This window comes from Onychomys torridus, chromosome 8 (genome assembly GCF_903995425.1).
Source record: "Onychomys torridus chromosome 8, mOncTor1.1, whole genome shotgun sequence".
Classification (NCBI taxonomy): Eukaryota; Metazoa; Chordata; class Mammalia; order Rodentia; family Cricetidae; genus Onychomys; species Onychomys torridus.
The window spans coordinates 75,980,225-76,003,044 of NC_050450.1; the positions used below are offsets into that span (position 1 = coordinate 75,980,225).

Below are 22,820 nucleotides of genomic sequence, written 5' to 3' on the forward strand. Positions count from 1 at the left end.
AAAAAAAAAAAAAAAAAGGAAAGTACCCAGGCGTTGTGGCTCGCGCCTATAATCCCAGCCCTCCGAAAGCGGAGGCAGGAAGATCAGAAGTTCAAGGTCCTGTAGGCAGAGAGACCAGCTGAGGGAATTACCATTTGCTATCGCAATAAATAAGCAAACGGACAAAACAATGTAGGTTCTCATCGCGGATCCTAGGAAGACCGGGCCCTGCCGCCAGACGTCCACATCAAAACGCCCGGGTGACGGTGCTCCGTTCCGCGAGCCGCTCCGCGCCGCGCCTCCTGCGCATGCGCGGACCGCACCCCACAGTCCCCGCCCCTAAGGGCCCAAGCCCGCCCCCAGCGCACCGCCTTCCGCTCGCTCACGCGAGTCCAGGTGGCGGGCGCGCGCGGCGCAGGTGGCTGCCGGCGGCCCCGCCCACGTCCCCTACGGGAGAAACCATCTCCTCCAAGGGGGAGAGGGACGGGGCCGGCGCCTGCCTGCACCGGAAGAGGAAGTTACGTCCAGGAAGTGGCCGGCATTCTGGGTAATGCTGTGTTTACTTCCTGCGGCTGTGGCGCCTGGGACGGGCTTTCTCTGTGTTTGATCGTGTCGGCGAGGATGGCCCTGGAGACGGTGCCGAAGGACCTGCGGCACCTGCGGGCTTGTTTGCTGTGTTCGTTAGTCAAGGTGTCGGTCGGGGGCCTGGTTGTAGGAGCGACTGAGGGGGCCAAAGGAGAGACAGAGGGTGACATGGGGCCACAGACAGGAAACAGAGCTGAGATCCCGGGGGGTCGCCAGGGGAGTGGGAAGCCTAAGGGAGCCATTGTTTACGTCGGAAGAACGTGAGCAGGGCGTTCGTGTCTGCCGAGGGCACGGGTGGTCGTACCTGCTTTGCAGCTCTTAGCACAAGTTTGGCGCTCCAGTGGGCAGTTCGGTGACCTTACTGTAGTGGACAGGAAAGACCTGTATTGGAGCCAAAGCAGCTGAGAGAGTCGTTGGAGAGAGTACCTGACCCCAAGGAGACTAGAAAACGTATATCAGCTGAATTAAGGGAGATGAGAGAAGAAAGGAGCGTGAGGGTGGAATTTAGGAGTAGTGGTGGAGAGCAGTAGGAGTTGGACTACATAGAGAACTAAGAGGTTGCCTTCGTCGAAATATTAAGACCTTGCTCATGCTCATCCTCCGTTGTTGTTTTTTGTTTTCTCCTTTCCAGACTATAGACCAGTTTGAATATGATGGGTGTGACAATTGTGAAGCGTACCTACAAATGAAGGGCAACAGAGAGATGGTATATGACTGCACCAGCTCTTCATTTGATGGGTAAGCCCCTTCCCGTTCCTTTGTCCCCTACTGCACCACGTTGACTGTGGCCCAAGAAGTAATTATGGGGCAGATTTTTAAAGTCATAAGACTAGCTGGTCTTAACAGTTTTTTGTTTTGTTTTGTTTTTCGAGACAGGGTTTCTCTGTGTAGCTTTGCGTCTTTCCCAGAACTCGCTTGGTAGCCCAGGGTGGCCTCGAACTCACAGAGATCCGCCTGCCTCTGCCTCCCAAGTGCTGGAATTAAAGGCGTGCACCACCACCGCCCGGCTTTTGAGACTCACTAATTCTACGCATGAAGACCACTAACTGAGCTTCCTATAGTGTTGAGTACTTGACATGTGCTTATTTCAAAATAGAATATGTTTAGGTGTCAGACATACACCAGAGAGCAAAGATTCAGCTTGAAGAAAAAGAATGCCAAGTAATCTTAATTTTTAAAGATTAGTTAAATGTTGGAATAATGTTTTTGGATTTATTTGGTTAAATATTGAAATTAATTTCATCTTGTCTTTACTGTTTTGGTTTTTTGAGACAGGGTTTCTCTGTGTAGCTTGGCACCTTTCCTGGAACTCACTCTGTAGCCCAGGCTGGCCTGGAAATCATAGAAATACTCCTGCCTCTGCCTCCCCAGTGCTGGGATTAAAGGCATGCGCCACCACCGCCTGGCATCTTTACTGTTTACATTTTAAAAATGAAGGGAAAGGAAGGTGTGGTTACAGTTAAACTATGCCCTCAAATATTATTTTATTGAGGATGGCAGCTTGCACCTGTAGTCTCATTTTCTGAGGAGGAGAAGCCAGAGAATCAGGAGTTCAAGGCAAGCCTTAACTACATAATGTGTTTGAGGCTAGCTTGGACTATGTGAGACCCTGTCTCAAACAAAATCAGCTAGATGGGTCAGCAGGTAAAGGTGCCTGATGGCAGGCCTGATAACCTTGACTTCAGTCCTGAATCCCACAAGGTGGCAGGAGAGCACTGAGTTCTTAGAATTGTTTTCTGACCTCAAAGCATGTACCTTGGAATGCATGCATCTGTGTGAGAGAGGGCACACACGCCCCCAAATTAGTTAACTAGAAAAAGAATAATAAAACAAAACAAAGTTGATAATCTTGAAGAGGCCCGTGAGAGGGCTTTTCTTTGGGCAACATGGGACCAAAGGAGAGGAGAGAATTGGGAATGGCCGGGTCTTCTTCCCCAAGGCAGTAGCATTGCTAAATTTCTTCAGGACTCCAGGCCAATTACAGATTCACAAATAAACTGGTCTTAAGCTAGTGTTTATTAAAGTTCTATGAAGGTGGGCCTGATTTCTTTCAGGGAAGAATAAAAGATTGGGCAGAAAAGATAGTGATTTAGAACCGTTACGTCCTGTGCATGCAAATACACTCTGACATAGTCTCCCCTTCGAGATTGATGACTAATGAAGAAGCTGCATGTGTTGATGCTTCCTTCAGTCCTAGTGCTCAAGCTGAGTTAGGGGTGACGCAAGTGTCATACAGCTCTTGGTTGCATCATGAGACCCTGTCTGAAAATACAAAGTCGAAAATGGAGGTGCTCCCATCTATAAGTGAAACTCTATGCTAGCTGCTTTGAAAGATGTTAAGAGTTACACAGTGAGCTGTGAGTAAGAGACACACTCTGAATTCTTACCAATTTAACCTTTTTAAAAATTGCTTTAGCTGGATGGTGGTGGCGTACGCCTTCAATCCCAGCACTCAGGAGGCAGAGCCAGGCGGATCTCTGTGAGTTCGAGGCCAGCCTGGTCTACAGAGTGAGTTCCAGGAAAAGTCGCAAAGCTACACAGGGAAACCCCATCTCGGGGGCGGGGGGGGGGGGGGGGGGGACACAGAACAGGCACCAAAACTACACAGAGAAACCCTGTCTCAAAAAATCCAAAAAAGAAAAACAGAAATTGCTTTAAAGATTTATCTTTCTTTTTTAATTATATGTATGTGTGTATGTTCATATGAATGCAGGTGCCTAAGAAGGCCACAGTCCTCAAATCCCGCTGGAGCACAAGTTACAGGCAGTTGCCCTGTGTGGTGTTGGGAACTATATTTGGGTCCTGTTCAAGAACAATATGTGCTTCTTAATCACTGAGCTGCTCCCTGTCTCCCAAAAGTTTCTTTTTTAAGTTGGCTATTTTTATTACATGTATGTGTATAGTACAGATTTTTAAAGCTGTTATTTGTTGATGCTGTGGTTTCTTCCTTTTGGCCATTATGAAGATGATCTACACATACTTGCTTAAGTCCCTGCTTTGGAGCTTTTGGTTGTTTGTCCATGAGTAGAATTGCTGTATCTTAGTGTAACAACTGTTTAGTGCTTGAAGGTTCCAATTTCCTCCTCCTCACTGTCTCCTGTTACTTTCTGGGTGTGTGGGTTTTGTTGTTACTGTTTTTGGTTTTTTGTTTGTTTGTTTAGTATTTGTTTTTATTTTTTTGAGACAGAGTTTCTCTGTCTCCTTGGCTGTCCTGGAACATGATATGTAGACCAGGCTGGCCTCAAACTCATAGAGATCCATCTGCTGCTGCCTCCCAAGTGCTGGGATTAAATGGGATTAAAGGTGTGTGTCTTGCCTGGCTTTGTTGTTTGTTGTTTTTATAATTGCCACCATAATAGATAGGGATTAAATATCTTTGTGGGTTTGATTTACATTTTCCTAATAATTGATAACACTGGTCTTTTATTATTGCTAAAGCCAGTTTTAAAAGTTCTTTTTCACAGTGTTAGAGATTAACCCAAACATCTTACATGCACTAGGCAGGCTCTCCATCACTGAGCTCTATAGTCTAAGCCCAATGTTACTTGTCTTATGTGTTTATAGTCTGTTCAAATCTTTTGGCCATGATGGTGCGGGACTATAGTCCCAGCATTTGGGAAGTAGAGGCAGGAGGATCAAGAGTTTGAGGCCATCCTGGGCTAAAAGGAAAAAAGAAGAAAAAGGAGGAGGAGGAAGGGGAAGAAGAAGAAGAAGAGGAGGAGGAGGAGGAAGAGTCCTTCCCTTGCTGCTATCCCGTTTTTTGTTTTTTGTTTTTTTTACTTGTTTTGAGACAGGGTCTCATACAGCCCAAACTAGCCTCAAGTTTGGTATGTAGTGGAGGATGGTCCTCCACCTCCTGAGTGCTAGAATTGAAGGTGCTCACTGCCACATCCATTGGAAGCTGGTCTAGGACATGCTAGGTTAGCACTCTTCCCACTGAGCTGTGTCCCCAGTTCTGCCCACTTTTGAGTCTGGTTGGTTTTGTTACTGTTGAGTTGTGTGTTCCAGTGTGTGTTAGGTTTTAAAGACTAAGCAAGTCGGAGGCTAATGGCACCAGAGAGGACCGCATTATTTTAGCCAGAGGTGTGGGGGTGAGGGGTTGTTTATCTTACAGAACTGGAAAGATTCTTTTTACATTCTGGTTTATTATTTCATGTATATTATTGAGGATTGAATATAGGGCCTTTGTGAATGCCAAGCTAGTTAGTGTTCTACCTCAGAGAGAGAGAGAGAGAGAGAATCTTGAGCCCTCTTTTTACCTTTTATTTTTAAGTTTTTTTAGATTTATTTATTATATATACAGAAGAGGGCACCAGACCTCATTACAGATGGTTGTGAGCCACCATGTGGGTGCTGGGAATTGAACTCAGGACCTCTGGAAGAGCAGTCAGTGCTCTTAACCTCTGAGCCATCTCTCCAGCCCTACTTTTTATTTTAAACAGCATCATTTTAAGTTGAGCAAGCAGACTTGGACTTGCATCTTCTGCCTCAGCCTCCAGAGTAGCTGGGATGGCAGGCTTGCTGGCTCAGGCCTTACGAGAACTATAGGATTTTGGAGGAAGTTGAGATGAGGTAGAAAGAACATTTCAAATCGGAGGAGGAGTGTGACTGAAGCAGAGGCTTGGGGTAGGAACACGGAATGTCTGGAGAAGTGTGGACACTCTTTAGTTCAGTCATCTGGGTGCCAGGGACTGTGGACTGAAAGGCAGGATTGTGAAGGGCAGAGAAAGCACTGGTGGGGAGGGGAGAGCCTTCCTAAGTGTCTGTCTGTCTGTCCTGGGTTGGTCTGCAGAGCCAGGGAGCTGGCCTTACCTTCGTGCCACTCTGGAAGCGAGATCAGTCCCACTCAAACCTCGAGTGAAAACATAGACTTCAGCGTTGTTGCCAGGAAGGCAGAATGGTCTCAGGGGAGGAAGTCACCACGTGTCTACAACAGACCTGACAGTTTAGACTCCGGAACTATTGGATGAGTAACAGAAATAACCTGTAGCTCCTCACATGGCACCTGCCTCCTCACATGGTGCCTTTCTAGCCCTTCAGTCACCTCTCTGCTCACTGTCAGCATATGGAATCAGAGCCACCTGCCAAAAGATTGTTGGCAGAAGAAGTGACCCTTGGCCGGGCGGTGGTGGCCCATGCCTTTAATCCCAGCACTTGAGAGGCAGAGGCAGGTGGATCTCTGTGAGTTCGAGGCCAGCCTGGTTTACAGAGTGACATCCAGGAAAGGCACAAAGCTACACAGAGGAAACCTTGTCTCAAAAAACCACCAAAAAAAAAAAAGAAAAGAAAAAAAAAAGAAGTGACCCTTGGTCTACTCTGTCAATCTCTGTAGTGGATACTTTGCATGTGTTATCTCAGCTTCCGAGTCTCATTGGGGAAGACCTATGAAATGTCTCCATATGTATTTTAGACTGCACAGCTTGTTAAGAGGATGGGCTTGGTCAAGTCACGTTTATTTCCAGTAAGACAATCCATTGTTTTGACTCCTCTGCACTAGGCTCTAGGCTTTAGTGACTGGGCTGGCCATAGTCAGTACTGGTCATCAGGTGTACTGCTCTTCTTACTGGCTGGCCAGGGACATAGAGTAAAATACCGTTGTCATGCCCTCCCTAAGGCAGCTCCTTCCCAGCTTTCCAGTAATGACTCTCCGCAGACTGCCTTCCCAGGGTTGTTGCTTGCTCAGTACCCTCTCCACAGGGTAGGCTCGGGCTGACTGACTGCCTTTTCCCTCTCTAGGATCATTGCGATGATGAGTCCAGAAGACAGCTGGGTCTCCAAGTGGCAGCGAGTCAGTAGGTGTTCATCTTCTTCTCCTGGCCTATACAGTGTTGGGAACGTGCCTGAGGGTCTACAGGGGTGACATGATCTGCAGGGTGTGCAGTCCCCTGGTGGGAAAGATGGAGTTATAGAAAAGTTGGGCTGGCAAGATGCTCAGCAATGCCAGACTGGACAACCTGAGTCTGATCCTGGGGACCCACATGGTGGAAAGAGAGAACTGACTCCACTCATTGTCTTCTCACCTCCACACGTGCGTGGGCACACATTCTCCCTCTCTCCCATTTTTGGTTTACTTCTCCACTGATCTCCAGTCCTAACTCCTTCCCTTTGTAATCTTCTTTCTCCTCAGGTAACTTTAAGCCGGGTGTATATGCTGTGTCAGTCACTGGTCGCCTGCCCCAAGGTAACAACAATTGTAACAGCGGTTCAATGCTGGGCCCAGCAGAAGCCAAAAATAGCTTGACTGGTACCACCCAGACATTTGGCTCCAAATCTTCGTAGTTTTTTTTTTTTTTTTTTTTTTTTTAAGGGGGTGTGGTTCGAGACAGGGTTTCTCTGTGTAGCTCTAGAGCCTGTCCTCAAACTTGATATGTAGCCCAGGCTGGCCTTAAACTCACAGAGATCCGCCTGCCTCTGTCTCCCAGGTGCGGGGATTACAGGCGTTCCCACCACCACCAGCCAAACCTTGTTTTTTGATGACTGTGTGAGCCCTACTTTTTGTTCCTCGGGTAGCTCTTTGCCAGACACTTCTCCTGAGTCTTAGCTAATAACCAGGCAACCCCACTTCAGTGGCAGGCAGGTGGGGTGGCTCTGACCTCTGGACTCATGGGACTGTTTGTTGGCCTGTCCTAGGAATTGTCCGGGAGCTGAAAAGTCGGGGAGTGGCCTACAAATCCAGAGACACGGCAATAAAGACCTAGCTAGGTGCAGCCCGCAGCGTCTTCTCTTCACTCTGGCCTGTGCTGCTTTTCGTGGGGAACAAACAGGCGGGACCCCCAGTACTCCCTGCCCTCGGCTCAGGACCGGCAGACTCCTGTGGAAGCAGCACATGCGGCCCTTGAGTCATCTCACTCTGACAACTGGTGAAGTGGGAGTGTCTGGGTTGGGGATTCTCAGAGACTGTATGGAGGAGAGAGTAAGATGCTGGTTTCCTGCCTCTGTCCAGGGCTTTGTCTTTGTCCATGGACAGGACTTCGGTTCAAATACCAATAAAAGGAACTTTTGGGATGTACTTAAAGCTGTGGCCCCTGCCTTGCGCTCCTGTCTCTCACAGTGAGGGCTCACCTGCCCTGTGAGCTCTGAGGCAGCTCAGCTGAGGCCTTTCTCTGGCCAGCTGTCCTGAGCAAGGTAACCCCTCGGACTGGGAGTCAGGTGTCCTGTCTAGACCTGATGCAGCAGTCTTCTCTGAAGGAATCCCAAGGCCCCTCAGTGCCTTTGACCCTCAGCCCTGTTCTCACTGGTCTTCCTTCTTCCTCTGCCTGCTTCCCGCTCTCCTGCACTTTGCCGACCTCACATCCCACAGTGAGATCTCTACTAGCCTTAGCAGCTCTGGGGTTTTGGTTTTGGTCAGGTAAAATTGTGTTTCATGAAAGGCAGGCCCTCCTCTGGCCTAGGAGGGAGCCATGGGTAATGCCACATTGATTAAGATGTGTACTTGTTGTTTTGTTTTTTGACACAGGGTTTCTCTGTGTAGCCCTGGCTGTCCTGGAACTTCATTTGTAAACCAGGCTGGCCTCAAACTCACAGGGATCCGCCTGCCTCTGCCTCCCAAGAACTGGGATTACAGGCGTGCGCCACAGCAGTGGGTAGTTTTTATAATAAGAAGCTTACCATGTGTTCTCAATTAAATCCCAGAAATCATGTCCACCTTAGTTTTTCTTCAGATTCCGTCTGTAAAATGGGTGTAATTACTCCTGTTCACTCTGTCTGTCTACTTCAGGGTGGTAAGGAATGGAAATGAAAAGTAAGAAAATTAAGTAGCTCAACTAAAAGGGCCAGATGTGACACATGCCTGAAATCCCAGCACCCAGAAACTGAGGTTGGGGGTTAGCTCAAGGCCAGTCTGGTCTCCATAGTGAGACCCTGTCTCAAAAAGCCAAATAAGAATAAAAATAATATGTAAAATTTTCTCTCTGGTTATTAACTTTTTCAATATTTATACTATATTCACCATTAGTCAAAATTGGGGTGATGCCCAGACCCTCCCTGTTGGGGGAGCACCGCCTTGCTAGCAGAGGCACCTGTACTAGGCGTCTCAGCTACTGTCACTGTGGAAGGTGTAATAAGAAAGAAGGTTTCCTGACTCTCCTTGTCCTGTCCCAGCCTGTGGAAAGCAAGCTGGTAGTGACCAGGCTGCTCACATGCACTCAGGTGCCCACTAGGAGACTTGTGCCATCAAGCTCCGAGGGAGTGGGTCCTTACCCTCCAAACTGAGCTGCTGACGGAGTTCCCTAGCATCTAGAATAAGAGCTCCATAGGTGGGGAGTTCTTTAGCTGAGTTTCAGTCAGAAAGGGGCCTTGGTGGATGGCCAGAGCAACTCTGCTGGGCTGGAACCTCCCTCCAAGGTTTCCCAAGGTGCACCTAGGCTGTGGAGCCAACACCTAAGCTTTCACTGGCTTTCTCAGAGTCCCTTGGAAAGCCCCAGCTGTCGTCCTGTATGCACGACCCGGACGTGACAGCAGTGAGAATGGAAACAGTTGTGGGGGGGAGGCAAGAAGAGCCTGCACAAATAACCACACTCGGCTGCTTGAGTCCCACACCTAGCTGGGCCCCAACTGTCAATCTCACAGGAAGTAAAAGACACAACCACTGTGGATCATGGGGGTTGGGGGAGTCTTGTTGCAGCCCCTCCACTTGGGAGCTGCTTTCGATTGTCCTCTTGTCTTCTGCAACCTAGCAGCCCAGACAGGCAAGAGAGTGCCAGAGCTCACCCTTTCTGAGAGCTGAAAGGTCTTGAGACGGGAGCTTGGTTTCGGGTTCTGGGGTGGGCTGTCCTGTGGCAGAGATGCAATTCAAATTCCAGGACTGCTGCCTCCATTCTGCCTCAGGGCAGTAAGGGCTCTCAGTTCAGTACTTGAAGTATAGACTGTCCTAGCTTATGAGGTCTGAGTTAGCCATTGTCTTAAGAACCTCCCCATCCCCGCTCCAGCGGGGGATTGAACTTCAAGCCTCCTCATGCTAGGCAACCATTTTTCAACTGAACTATGCCCGGCCCTCTTACTTTTTGAGTCAGAGCTCACTAATTTTATACAGTGGCTTTAAAGTCACCTCACAACCCGAGCTGGCTTTGAACTTGTGATCCCTGTCTCCTGAGTAACTAGAATTGCAGGTGTGCACCACAAGGTCTAGACCCTCCTGGTCTCTTGTTCAGTGGTGTGACCTCTGTCCCTTAAGAGGACGAGGCTCCCCTCCTGTTAAACAGGACAGAGTCAACTCAGAACTCTAGAAACAGCAGCAGCCAAGCTGCTTTCAGAATGCTGCCTTGTCCTCATTTTCTACCCCCTAGTATTGGTCTCCTATAACTGAGGGGCTAAGTGGCAGCCCAGTGATGGCTGGTGGCCGATATAGCAAGAGTTGGGATATCTCCGCAGAGAGCAGTTTCCCTAAGAATAGGGTGACAGACTGGTAAGGGTCTAACCTCAGGCCGGGCTTGCCAGGTTGGGGACTGAGACTCTGCTCTTGATGGAAGCCTACGTTACTCTCAGCCTGTCTACAGCCAGCTGCTCAGGCCTGCCACCTCTCAGACACATGATCTCTGAGTATGTAAGTGGCAGGTGGGTAATGGTAAAGACAGACCAGTAATACCCCACTTTGGAAATGTAGCTCCCGTGTAGTAAAGCCTTGGATGTAAATAGTATTTGGTAGTTGACAAAGGTCTTTGACACCCATTATCTCATTTGATCTTTACAAAACTCCTGGGACAGTCCTTATTAGCAACAAGGAGACATACTCGGAGGGTCAAAGTGGCCTAGCCATGGTGAAGCAGTGGAACCTCAGCTTTGGCAACACAGTGTCCACGGTTGAGCGCTGCTCTTCCTCACATGGTTCCTTCCTGGGTGAGGCTTGCACAGAACGGTGAGGCAATAGCTTTTTGTTTGAAGTCGTAACACCTTGTCCCTCCACACTGGACCCTGCTAACCACCCTGCTCTTAATGCCTCCAGTCCCTGATCTAAACTTAGCTGCATGAGGCAGGAGAAATGGTCCAGGGAGGAGGTCAAAGGGAAATGGGGCCAGCCCTTCAGTTCTCTCCAGCTGCATCTTCCATTCATCTCCAAACCCTAGGCACCTGCCAGCTTGTGCCCCACATTTCCCATCCTCTGCATTGTCCTCCCCACCTCCCTCCACCTGCAGCCTGATTGTGGCCCCATCACACCCTGATGGAGCACAGATGCTTGTGTGTGATGAAAATGTGTTCCTGCTAGGGACAAGCGTCCCTCCTGCACCCCAAGCCTGCTTCTTCTGCTAACACTGTCCCTGTGAATTTATTTATTTATTTATTTATTTTTAAGATTTACTTATTTATTATGTATACAGTGTTCTGCCTGTATGCCAGAAGAGGGTGCCAGATCTCATTACAGATGGTTGTGAGCCACCATGTGGTTGCTGGGAATTGAACTCAGGACCTCTGGAAGAGCAGTCAGTGCTCTTAACCTCTGAGCCATCTCTCCAGCCTAGTCCCTGTGAATTTAAATCATCTTGCCTACACAGCCTGCCTGCCTTCTTTTTCTTTTCTCTTCTCTTTTCTTTTTGAGGCAGGGTCTCACTATTGCAGCCCTGGTAGGCTGGTCTGCTACTCACCTACTCACTGGAACAAGCTGCAGTCGAACTCAGAGATCTGCCTGCCTCTGCCTCCCAAGAGCTGGGACTAAAAGTGTGCACCACTGTGCTCAGTGCAAAGCTCTACAAAACACACCTGACAGTTACAGCACTAGTTGGCAAAAGAGAAGATGTACCTGTGGTGGGTGTGAGTGGGAGAACAGGGCACCCAAGCCTGGTAGGTATATTGTTTCCTTCCTTCCTTCCCTCCCTCCCTCCCTCCCTCCCTCCCTCCCTCCCTCCCTCCTTCCTTCTTTTTCTCAGCCATGCACTCCACTACTGAGCTATGTCTCCCACCCTCCTCTTGTTAAACTTTGAAACAGTTCACCAAATTATTCATACTGATCTAGAAACCTTTTCTGTAGCCCAGGCAGGCTTTGAACTGTTTGTTTGTTTTTGTTTTTCGGGACAGGGTTCTCTCTGTGTAGCCCAGGCTGTCCTGGAACTCACTCTGTAGAGCAGACTGTCCTCAAAGTCACAGATCTTTCTCTCTCTCTCTCTCTCTCTCTCTCTCTCTCTCTCTCTCTCTCTCTCTCTCTCTCTCTCTCTCTCCACCTTGCTGAGGATTGAACCAAGGCCCCATGCATAATCATTAATGTTCTATGCCTGGACTTACTTTTTACTGTATTACACACTTTGCTCTCCGCCCACAAGAGACAGGATATGACTTAACCTCTACTTAGCTCAAAGTCATTGTAGGCCTTCAGTTTTGTATCCTCTAGTAAAATGGCTTCAGAACTCATTATTTTTCTTGGATTCGCAGCCTGTCAGCTGTCACTTACATCATTCATTCATGGCCGTCTCCCTTCTAGTCTTGCTTGAGCTGACTAGACAGCTACCCTTGGCACTTACTGTAGTGTGGTGGTTGAGTGGGTGGAAGCACATGGCTGCTTGCCTGGGTCTTTGGCTGGGCGTGGAGGCCTCTACCTGTGGCAAGCTCCAGACCGCTGGATCTCTCTAGAGCAGGAACGCTGGTGGAACACTGGGGCTGGTGGAATCATATTAAGGCCACCACCTTATGAGTGACAGGACCAGGCCACATCAGCCTGACTCCAAGAGGAACCACAGCTGTGAGGTGTGTCCTACAAATCTGGCTCAGAGCTTTTGGCTCCAAGGTACTGCCGTGCCCAACAGGAACCAAGCGCACACCAAACTGCCCTGTGCTCTTGACACCAAGATGTCTAGATCCTGGGGATTGTGATGAAAACCCTTGTCCCTTTGAGTTCTGGCACTCCATCTCAACGGTCCCTTTGGGGAGAGGACAGACAGCATGATGCAGAGGACTTCAGAGTCAGAGAGCTTTCCTTGGGTCCATGGTTGATGGATACCTGTGCCTATAGGCCAGGGAGCTAGCAGGCCCATTTCCAGAGCTCTCTGTTGTTTCTGAAAGCTGAGATCCTGCACTACAGAGCGAACAGGGAAGTGGGGGAGCTTCAGTCACCAAGGCAGGGCCCCCAGCTTCTTTCCAGAAGGTGTACCTCCTTCCCCCTAAACCCAGCACCCACCACCCTCTGAATCCTTTTTTGCTTTGGAAAATACCTGGAAGTGAGCTCTGTAGGGCCCTTAGCCAGAAAGGTGTGGTGGTTGTGATGGTGCTAATTGTTGATTGTTGTGGGGGGATTGAATAGCAAAAGTCAGAGGGGAGACACAAACCCAGGGGGAAGAGCTCTGGGAGGGAGAGGGTGCCAGTAGCACCTCGTTTCCTCAGGAACTCTGGTCCGAGCAGGGACTGGATGACCCGTGACAATGGAGAGGTAGAAAGACAGACAAGCTGGCACCTTCCTCACCCCATGGAGACAGCTGCAGCACTTTCTCTGGGCAGCTGAGTAGACTCACTTCCTCAACCCAGCACCCTAGAGAAGCAGGAAGATGGAGGGCGGGCCTCAGACAGAGAGGTGGGGCGGGACCTGGAATCCAGGCTCCTGCTGCGGAAGATGAGGGAGTGGAGGTGGGCATGTCCCTGGAATTGGCAACTACCAGTCTCTTCTCCAGCAGGAGAGAGTAAGCTCCTCCTCTACCCCTTCAGAGGTACCGGGGTCCAGAATTGAACTGTTGTCCTTGCAAGGGGATCTTTCCTGGCAGCTGGAGACAAGCACACCAGTGGGAAGCTGCTGGTGACCCGTGGCTCTGTCATCGAAGTCAATACTCTCATAGGGCAATTTCCAGGTTCAAAGCTGGCACTCGGGAGGCAGAGCCAGGCGGATCTCGGTGAGTTCGAGGCCAGCCTGGGCTACAGAGTGAGATCCAGGGAAGGAGCAAAGCTACACAGAGAAACCCTGTCTTTTAAAACAAACAAACAAACAAACAAACAAACAAACAAAAACTGGCCATCACCATTATCGATCCGTCCTCAGTGACATCTCCTGAGACATCATTATTCCCTTCTCACAGATAAGAGCACTGAACACTGGATTAGCCTTTCCCTTGGCACATCACTGCTGGGCTTATGTCCGCCCCGGGTGCAGGGACAGGGTCAGGGTTAGGGGAGGGCAGCCCGCCATGGGTTCCTTTTGTTTCCCGGAACCCCAGAGGCAGGTGGGGCTGGGCGAGTGTGTGACTGCAGGTCTACAGCCCTCAACACCAAGGTCCCTTTGGGAGTGAGGCCCTTAATGCCCTGCTGTGCTCACTAACCCTCAGACCCTTAGAGGAGGAAGGCCTGGATCCCCCTGCCCCCCATCTACCTCCATTTGTCCCCAGCCTCTCACCTCCCCCCTTGGAACCACAGCCTCATGACGCCGACACTCAGGCTCCATTGGTCTATGTGGAGAACATTTGCCCTTATTTGGCCAGGCCAGCTCCAAGCTGGGCCTCCACCTCCGGCCCAGCCCCCACAGGCACTCTCTCACTTCGTCTTTTTGAGGTTTGGCTGTGGGGCCCAGTGGGCGTCGCTTCAAACGCACTTTCTGGTTGAGTCACTTTTAACGGCTCTGGAGCCGTGAGCTGCTGCCGCCGCTGCCGCTGGTCGCTCTGCTCCTGGATGCCCTGTAGGCATGGTGGCTAACCCTCCCCCACCTGACTGCTGAACAGGGCTGGGTGGACAGTGACCTTGGACGGGTTTTGCAGACCACTTGGTGACCCATTTAGTCACATCTACTGGCCCTCCCCACAAGTCCCGGACAGGGAAGTGGCCCTGAGTCCCTCCCATAGACTTGTAGATCCTTCCTCAGACTTCCGGGGATTTTGGAGACAGAAAGGTCCTGTGGAAGAACCGCTTCTTTGGGGGAATTAGAATTGACTTCTTTGGGGGAACAGAAAAACAGGATGCAGACTGATATTTAGGGAGAAGAATCTTAACCTGGATGAGATTCTGATCCCTCAGTCCAAAATGGGGATCCTGACATTTGCCTTCCTGGGTCCGCATGGTCAGATGAGATGCAGACCGTTTACTGGGTGCTCTGAAGGACCCTCCTGTGGCATGGAGAGGTGAATACATGGAGCCCAGGCTAGCTTCTGCACATGATGGTCTCCTCTTCCCACATCTTATCTTGTGTTTCCAGCTGTGCCTGGGTCTGAGGAGTCCTGTGAGGGACAGGAGACAGAACTAGACACCCCCTTTTGTCCCCTGTTCCTGGGTAAGAGGAGAGTTCTGCTAAGGAGCCCTCTCTGGTCTTTAGGATGTCTGCCCTGGGTTCAGCTAGGAAGATGTACAGCTGCCCTGTGGCTTGGCAGGTTTTAGAACATGGCACCATTACCTCCTCCTATTACCAAGGTCCTCGGACCTCTGCCTTGGGGATACTCTAGAGTAAAAACAGATCCTTGGTCAACTATCTCTTCCATTCTGTAGCTGAAGCAGCAGGTGGGATGGGGGTTCAGTGCACACTCAGTAACAGGTTCAAAGTTACACTATAAAGGGGCCTAGCTGTGCGGTGGTGGCGCACACCTTTGATCCCAGCACTCGGGAGGCAGAGCCAGGAGGATCTCTGTGAGTTCAAGGCCAGCCTGATCTACAAAGCAAGATCCAGGACAGGCACCAAAACCAAACCAAACCAAACCAACAAACAAAAAACTACACAGAGAAACCCTGTCTTGAAAAACAAAACAAAACAAACCTGAACATTTGGGGTTGGGGATTTAGCTCAATAGCCCTGGGTTCGGTCCTCAGCTCTGGTGGGGGAAAAAGACAAGAGGCCTAAGAATCCTGTCTCTCGGTTTTGTCCTCTTGGCTGCCTCATATCAGGGGTAGGATTTGGGTTGACTGAGAGATCATAGCGGGCAGCACCCTCTCCCTCTCCCCAACCCCTCTGTTTGCTTCTCTGGGTCAGCATGGTCAACCGAGACACAGACCAAACATGTTCCTCACATTCACTGTGTGCAAGCTCTGACCTTAGGGCACGGAGAGGTGAATGTGTGGAGCCCAGGCTAGCTCCCACACATGGCAGTCTCTCTCAGTGTGTGTGTGTGTGAGAGAGAGAGAGGTGGGGGGGATATTTAATCTGGGGAGCCGGAACAGCTGTGCACATCAGGCCTGGTACCCATGGGTAGAGGGACTTTTGTTTTCCTGTCCAGGAGATCCCAGAGGAGAATGTTTCTGGTTTCCACTCCCACAGCAGTGGTCAGGGTGCCTTTCTCCCTTCCACAAACACTCCCTTTCTTACCCAGACTTTTTACTTCTTCCCACGCCGTGGAAATAACCCTGTGCTTGGCCCTCACTTCAGCCTGCTTGCAACGTGGCTTCCTAATCCTTATCTTACGATCTCAGAACGGCTGAGCCAGAGCCCTATAAAACAGTCTCCCAGAACCGGCCCTGTGTGTTGGAGCTGCCCCTTGTTTGACGGCATGAGGTGGGATGTCGAAGATGCCTGGACAGAGGAGGCAGAGGCCAAGGGAGACATCCTGCCCACTCTCCTGGCCTGGTAGGAAGCAACCCTTGTGCTCCCGAGGCACTGAGATGAACCGGGATCCTCCTGGGTGCTGGATGACCTCTTCTGGGGACTTGGCTGTCTCAGGTCTCTGAGGCATTTCCCTCCATTGACCATGGCTTTCTTTTGGCTGCCCCTCCAAGGAGGCCAAGAAGGGCCTCAGCGTTTTTGGTACTATTGATTGCGATAGGCTTTACCCAGTTTTGTGTTGCTGGGGGATCAGTTTCCCTCCTTTGTGGCAGGCCCGCCCCAAAGCTAGTTCCCTGAAGGGTGGGCCTCTCAACCTTCTGACTTCCTGTTTGTGAGTGGTTAGCTCCTGTGGCTTCTCTCTTCAGAAGGCAGGTTATCTGGCCTGCCATCTCTGCCTGCCTGTCTACCTGCCCACTGAGTGAGGCCCCGGCCTGTGCAGCTGGAGTCAAGTCTTGGTTTTCTTCTCAATTCTTTTGCTCTTCAGGCCTGCACTCCTAGTATGGCAAAGGCCTCCAAAAGACCCCTTTTCTCCCTGTTTCTTCGCTTTGCCCAGCTGCCCCTTCAAAAACACTCCTCCACTTGTACTTCTGCTAGAAAGGCCTTTGCTGATGTCCTCCGGTCGCCCCGTGACTCTGGCCCCATCAGCCCCGTTGGCACCCAGAGAGGATTGGTACCTATCCATACTACTCAAGCACACCGGTACACAGAAAGTCCCCTGCTTCCTCCTATAGTGGCCCTGGTTCCTCAACTCCATCCCTCCTAGAAGCTGAGAGTACCCCATAGCGGGTCCCATGTTTTCTCTTCAGGCTCACTTTACCTGCCCAAAGCCTCATCTCAGCAGACAAGATGGCTGCCGTGATGGTTAGTCAGGAAGCAATGGGAGCAAAGACTGGGAGCCCTCCAGAATCACTTGTCCAGTCTGGGACTCATCCCTTAAGTGAGCAGGGTTTTATTTCTGTCACAGATCATCCATAGCCCTACTTCCACATCCCAGGAAATAAGAATGTCAGAATCAGGGGCTGGAGATGCAGTTGAGCTGGTAGAGTGCTGGCCTAAGCATGCACCAGGCAGGGCGGTGGTGGGCCTGTAATCGGAGCACTTCAGAGAAAGGACCAAAGTCTAGGTCACCCTTGATTGCATAGCAAGTTCAAGGCCAGCCTGAACACAGAGCCTGCCTTTAAAAAACAGTCCAAAACAAACAAACCAAACAGAGGCAGGGGGATCTCTGTGAGCTTGAGGCCAGACTGGTCTACATAGTGAGTTCCAGGACAGCCAGGGCTACACAGAGAAACCCTGTCTTGAGAAACAAACATCTTTAATCCCAGCACTCGGGAGGCAGAGGCAGGCGGATCTCTGTGAGTTCGAGGCCAGCCTGGTCTACCGAGTGAGTTCCAGAAAAGGCGCAAAGCTATACAGAGAAACCCTGTCTCAAAAAAAAAACAAAACAAAAAAAGTCATAACCAGAAAAAAAAACCTTAGAGGATATTTTTCAGCAGAATTTAAATGGCAGCAGTGGCCTTGGGTGCCTCGCTGTGTCTGGATCTGTTTCCAAGGGTGGAGTTCAAATCATGTACTTGAACTCTCTCCTAAGACCTCCCCTTCAGCCCCAGACCACCACTGATGGTTTTGTTGGTTTTGTTTCTCTCTTCCTGAGGAGCTCAGGCAACAGGAAACTTTGGGGGCAGTCGTGGGGTTAGGCTTGTCCTTCACAAGTGCCTGCACGCTCCAGGACTTCTCCCAGTCACCTCTCCGGCCCCAGAGCCCCCCCCCCCCCCCCCCCCCCCCCCGTGAGGCTGCTTTCGTCCTTGGAGGAGGCAGGTGTGTCCAGGAGTGGACAACTCTAGGAAGTACAGCATCTCAACCGCTCACAGGTGTGCACACAGCACACACCCGCTCTTCTAACACTTGCTGGCCTGGGGTCGCTGCCTAAGACTCTGACTCCTGTCTTTTATTGTGATTTTTCTCTGGCTCTCACTTTTAGGGGGTTTTAGGCCCAGGCGCCCTGGGCTCCTCTACAGTTCCATTGTTCTTCAGCCCCAGCCTCAAGATGGGAAGCACAGAAAATTCCAGACCCTCCAAGAAACTTCCTGATCCCAAAAGCCATGGGTAGAGGCTGGGCCCCGTGTGGTTTGGGGGCACTAAAGCCTGCCTGTAGAGGGAACACAACATAGCTTCTTCTCATAGGGGGTAGATGTCAGTGACACCCACCACCCTGCTCAGGACAGAGAGGGGCTGGTCCCCTTGGACTCTCAGGTCTGACTTGTTAGAGGGTGTTACATACTCAAGACATCTATGGCCACACACGGGCCAGAAGCAGGGCCCTGGCTTCCCCGCGGCACATCTTCTCCAGGGCAGGGTGCCTCCCCAGTGATAGGTCTAGGGCTGCGACGTTCTGAAGGATAGGGGTCCAGGGACCCAGGTTACTGCTCAACTTTGATATTCTCATCCTCTTATCTCTTGGGACAGCTACTTCCCCTCCACCCAGGTCTGAGGCCTGGTGGTGGTCTCTTAAAGGAACACGGTCCTTTTTTGGCCAGCTGGCCTCGCAAGGCTGTTCACCACTTTCTTTAGACCTTAGGGTAAGAGTTGGGTTCTTACTTTACTTTCCTACTTTCCTTTTGGGATGGATAACTCTTTTCCAGGTTGGCAGTACCTCTTGCAGAAGAAAAGGATGTGGAACAGACTCCCTCCTCTCTCTGTCTGGCTCTCCCCCAATTCCTTTCTGGGCCTTGAATCTGTATTCCCTGAAGCCTGTGTGGCCCTGTGGCTAGATGGGATGCCCAGAGAAGACTCCCGTGGCCTTCCCGGAAGGAGTCATTAGTGGTTTTTCCTGTCTCCTGCCTCTTTTAACTGCTCCTCAAGGCCATTCTTGATTCCAGAGCCAAGCTCATTGAGAGGGAAACCTGGAGAAAATATGGGGCCCACACTCAGCCCCCTAAACTCCTGCCCAGACCCCCCCCTTGCTCCCATCCCCCAGCTAGGGGCCCTAGGCTGGGTAGTTTCCTGCCTTCCCCATGGGGAAAGTGGGGGTGACATGCAGGTGGGCGGGCCCGTGCCCACATCCGGTGGCCAAGAGAAGCTCCTGTTCTCTTTTTCTCCCCCTTCCCCAAGACTCCAAGATACCTATGGCCCGCCCAAGGACCCCCATCCTCACTGACATGGCCTGTCCTTCTGTACTTATAGGCCCTAAAAACAAAATGAAGACCCAACCCAATTGTGACACACACATACACACCCCATGATGCTGAGGGCTAGGCCTGGGAAACTGGTGGCTTTCAGGGGTCCTGAGGACACTGACTCCCTGGTCTATAGGTTCTGGCCTCCCGTCATGCCTTTGTATTCCACAGCCCCTCAGGAGAACATATGGAACAGCCAGGCCTTACTTGGTCTCAGTGCCCAGAGGAAGGGCTTGTCAGTGGGGGTAGGGCTCGGGGAACTGTATTTTTCTAGTGTTGGAGTTCAGGAGGACTCTTTCTTCTGGGCCCTCCCTGAAGGTCCTAGCAGGGAACTGGGGTCACCTCCAGTGAGTCAGTCTCGACTCCTGAACCATCTCCTGTGGCTAGTTCCATTGGGGAAGGGTAGGCCTGGGATCCAGGAAGCCACCTGCCCAAGGCATGTGAATGGCCTCTTCAGCCCCCTCCTGCCAATACCCAGCCCTGTCTCTGGTTTCCTGTCAGTCTGCACTCCCCAGGGAGGGGAGGGGTGTCTAATCTCTGATGCGTTGTGGAGGCGGGCTCCAAGACCGTTGGGCGCCCTGAGGCCTGGCCCACGTGGCCTCGGGGTTATAAGCCCTGCCCACCCCGAAGGGAACCCCACTTTGGAGCCTGTGCCTCTCAGCTCTGCAGCATCAGGTAAGGGCCTAAATCTTCACTCCAGCCCCAACCAGGGCTCCTTAGTTCTGGGCCTAAAGGGCGGTCAAGGGCTTTGGGTTCAGGTTCTAAGTAGAGGCGCTAAGACAGCAGAAGGCCAAGGGCTTGGGTGCCAGGGCTCCCTCACCGAGCTTTAGGCAGAGGAGCAATTGTTCTAGAATCCGCTGGCCTTCATTGGGAACAGCTTTCAAAAAACATTTTTTTTTTTGTTTGTTTTTTTTTTTGTTTTTCGAGATAGGGTTTCTCTGTGCAGCCTTGGCTGTCTTAAACTTGCTCTGTAGATCATGGAGAGATCCGCCTGCCTCTGCCTCCTGAGTGCTGGGATTAAAGGCGTGCGCCACCGCCGCCCGGCTCAAAATCTTTTAAATTTTCTAAAATCGGGGTTAAAGGGTACAATGATTCCCGCACTCCCCTCCCCCGCTAAAGATGCCCCTAAGGCTCTGAGGAAGGAGGAGGGCTGGAGAGCAGGGTGGGAATGGAGAGTGGGGTGAAGGCTGACATAGCGGGACCAGTATCAGCAATTGGTGATGTTTTTTCTTTTCCGCCCAACATGGCCTCCGTTTCCATCCGCACATTCTTGGACTCCAGCTATGGGGGACAGCCAGGAGTGAGGGACTCAGGGCCTTGGCCTGGTGGGGAGGGACACAGGCTTCTGGGGGAATGCAAAGGCTGGGCGCCGGGGCGGCCTCAGTGGGGTTCCAGGCAGTGTGTCCTAGGGCTGGGAGGCACCACCCAGGGCGTTGCAGGGCTGAAGATAGGGCTAAGCCTCGGGAGTGGCCATGGCCTCCACCTGAGTGTCCCCGAGAAGAAAGGAGAGCATAGGGTGGAAACCTGGAGGGGAGGGGGAAGGGAAGCCGGGCTCAAAGAGGAAGTTGGGGGGGGAAGAGACTAGTCTGGCGCCATGCTGAGTCACCACCCACAAGGCCCAGGGCGGGCCCTGGAGGGGGCCACAGGCGGGTGTAGGGGTCCTTGGGAAACTAGGGGAGGGTGGGGGCCAGAGGGCTTATTTTTAACGCAGGAGCCGGCAGGAAGAGCAGGTGGCCTGAAGAATACCGGTGGACGGAAGGACAGACAGACAGTGCAGTCACCCATAAAGTAGAAAGCACTACTAACAGCACTGGAGGGTGTAGTGTTTCCTACTTTATGGATGAGTGTACTGTGGGCTTCGGAGACGACGCCGCGCCGCGGCCACCTGCCACCGTCCCCCCCCCCAGGATCAAGAGGACGGGTGAGCCCCTCTCCAACCCCGCTCCCCCTCCCCCAGAAAGACTTTCCCCAAGCACTGTACTTCCTGACCACCCCCACCCAGACAACTGTGGAAACAGCACAGCAGCTCTCCCACATTCAAGTCTGAGGAGATGGGGCCGGGGCTGGATGCCATACCTGCCGGCAGACTGGGGGGATTCCAGAAGGGAGGACAGATGGACAGACGGACGGGGATGGGTAGGGGTCACAGGGCCCTCCACACTAATAAAGAATGGACTTGTTTCTCGCTTTCGTCTGAGACTCTGTTATTGGGGTGCTGGGCTTGTGTGGGTTCCATGGGGTACCACCCAAGAGAGAGATTGGTTGTGCTGAGGTAAGAAGACTTAGGCCAGACTCGGCCACAGCCCGGGGATGGGAAAGCTTGGGACACCGGAAGCAGACCTCCTGGTAATGTGAACAAAGGCCTAGGGTTTCTGTTGACTTCCTTCACCTCCAAAATGAAGGCCACTTGCCTCTGGTTTGGGCCTAAGAAAGTCTAGAGCAGCGGTTCTCAACCTTCCTAATGCTGTGGCCCTTTGATACAGTTCTTCATGTTGTGGTGACCCCCAACCATAAAATTATTTTTGTGGCTACTTCATAACTGTAGTTTTGCTACTGTTATGTTTGTTGTTTTTGTTTTTTCAAGAAAGGGTTTCTCTGTAGCTGTGGAGTCTGTCCTGGAACTTGCTTTGTAGACCAGGCTGGCTTCGAACTCACAGAGATCCGCTTGCCTTTGCCTCCCGAGTGCTGGGATTAAAGCCACCCACCGCCGGGCTTACTGTTATTAATCATAATGTAAATATCTGTGTTTTCCAATGGTCTTAGATGAATGGACTCTGAAAGAATCATTTGATCCCCAAAGGGGTTGTAACCCACAGGTTGAGAACCGCTGGTCTAGAGGATCCTTGGTAAAACCACTATGGCGCACCATGCCCACCAGTGCCTTACACATTGGCAGGTTGTGGGTGCTAATCAGCAAAACACACATGCGTCGCTGTTCATATGCATTTCACCAGGCCCTGCACACAAATGCCAGCAACATGCACAAGCCAAGACATAGACTGAGACATGGCTGGCATATCACTTGGGTATATAGTTACCTAGGAATGTTCATAGTACTTACACATGCAGTGGTATATATACATGACATGTCATGCCCAGGAATATATCCACGTAGTGACATTCACATAAATACAGTGACTCCATGTACATATAGTAACACTTTTAGAGATGATAATATAAAATCACATAATGGCACACAGAGCCAGGATCTCTGTGGGGGCTTCTACACCTATGGATTGGAAAATTTTTTTGTTTTGTGTGAGTACAGGTGTGTGTGTGCTAGTGTGGCGGCATGCATGTGGGGGTCAGAGAACACCTTGCACAAGGAGTCAGCTGTCCACTTTCACCATGTGGTTCCTGGGGATCGAACTCGGGTGGTCAGGCCTGGTGGCAAATATCTCCACCCACGGAACCATCCTACTGGCCAGATTGAGGGAGAAAAAAAAAAGTGTCTTTAATGGCAAGCCAAGTGTGTGGTGTGTGCCTGTCTGTAATCCAGCAGGTGGAGACTGGAGCTGTATAAGACCCTAAGAAAGGAAGCTGCATCTTAACTTACAGACATCTCTTGTCATTATTCTCATGGTTTCCACAATAACACAGCAAATTAATTTGCTTAGCATTTACATCGTATTATAAAGTAGATACTATAAACAATC

General features: G+C 51.1%; 1 protein-coding gene across 1 annotated transcript; it reads left to right on the plus strand.

The window, feature by feature from the left end:
- Nucleotides 1-533: 533 nt before the first annotated feature.
- On the plus strand, nucleotides 534-7,579 carry Supt4h1 (SPT4 homolog, DSIF elongation factor subunit). Its single transcript, XM_036196353.1, has 5 exons — nucleotides 534-669; nucleotides 1,196-1,302; nucleotides 6,301-6,356; nucleotides 6,692-6,745; nucleotides 7,195-7,579. Exons 1-5 carry the CDS (start codon nucleotides 601-603, stop codon nucleotides 7,260-7,262), a joined length of 354 nt encoding a protein of 117 aa, XP_036052246.1. The 5' UTR covers nucleotides 534-600; the 3' UTR covers nucleotides 7,263-7,579.
- The last annotated feature ends 15,241 nt before the right edge of the window (nucleotides 7,580-22,820 follow it).

Bases quoted from the DNA above. Each gene is read 5' to 3' on its own strand.
- Supt4h1 (XM_036196353.1), top strand. From the start codon at position 601: ATGGCCCTGGAGACGGTGCCGAAGGACCTGCGGCACCTGCGGGCTTGT. The intron at 1,303-6,300 runs GTAAGCCCCTTC...TTCCCTCTCTAG, and splicing joins ACCAGCTCTTCATTTGATGG to GATCATTGCGATGATGAGTC. The intron at 6,746-7,194 runs GTAACAACAATT...GGCCTGTCCTAG, and splicing joins CACTGGTCGCCTGCCCCAAG to GAATTGTCCGGGAGCTGAAA.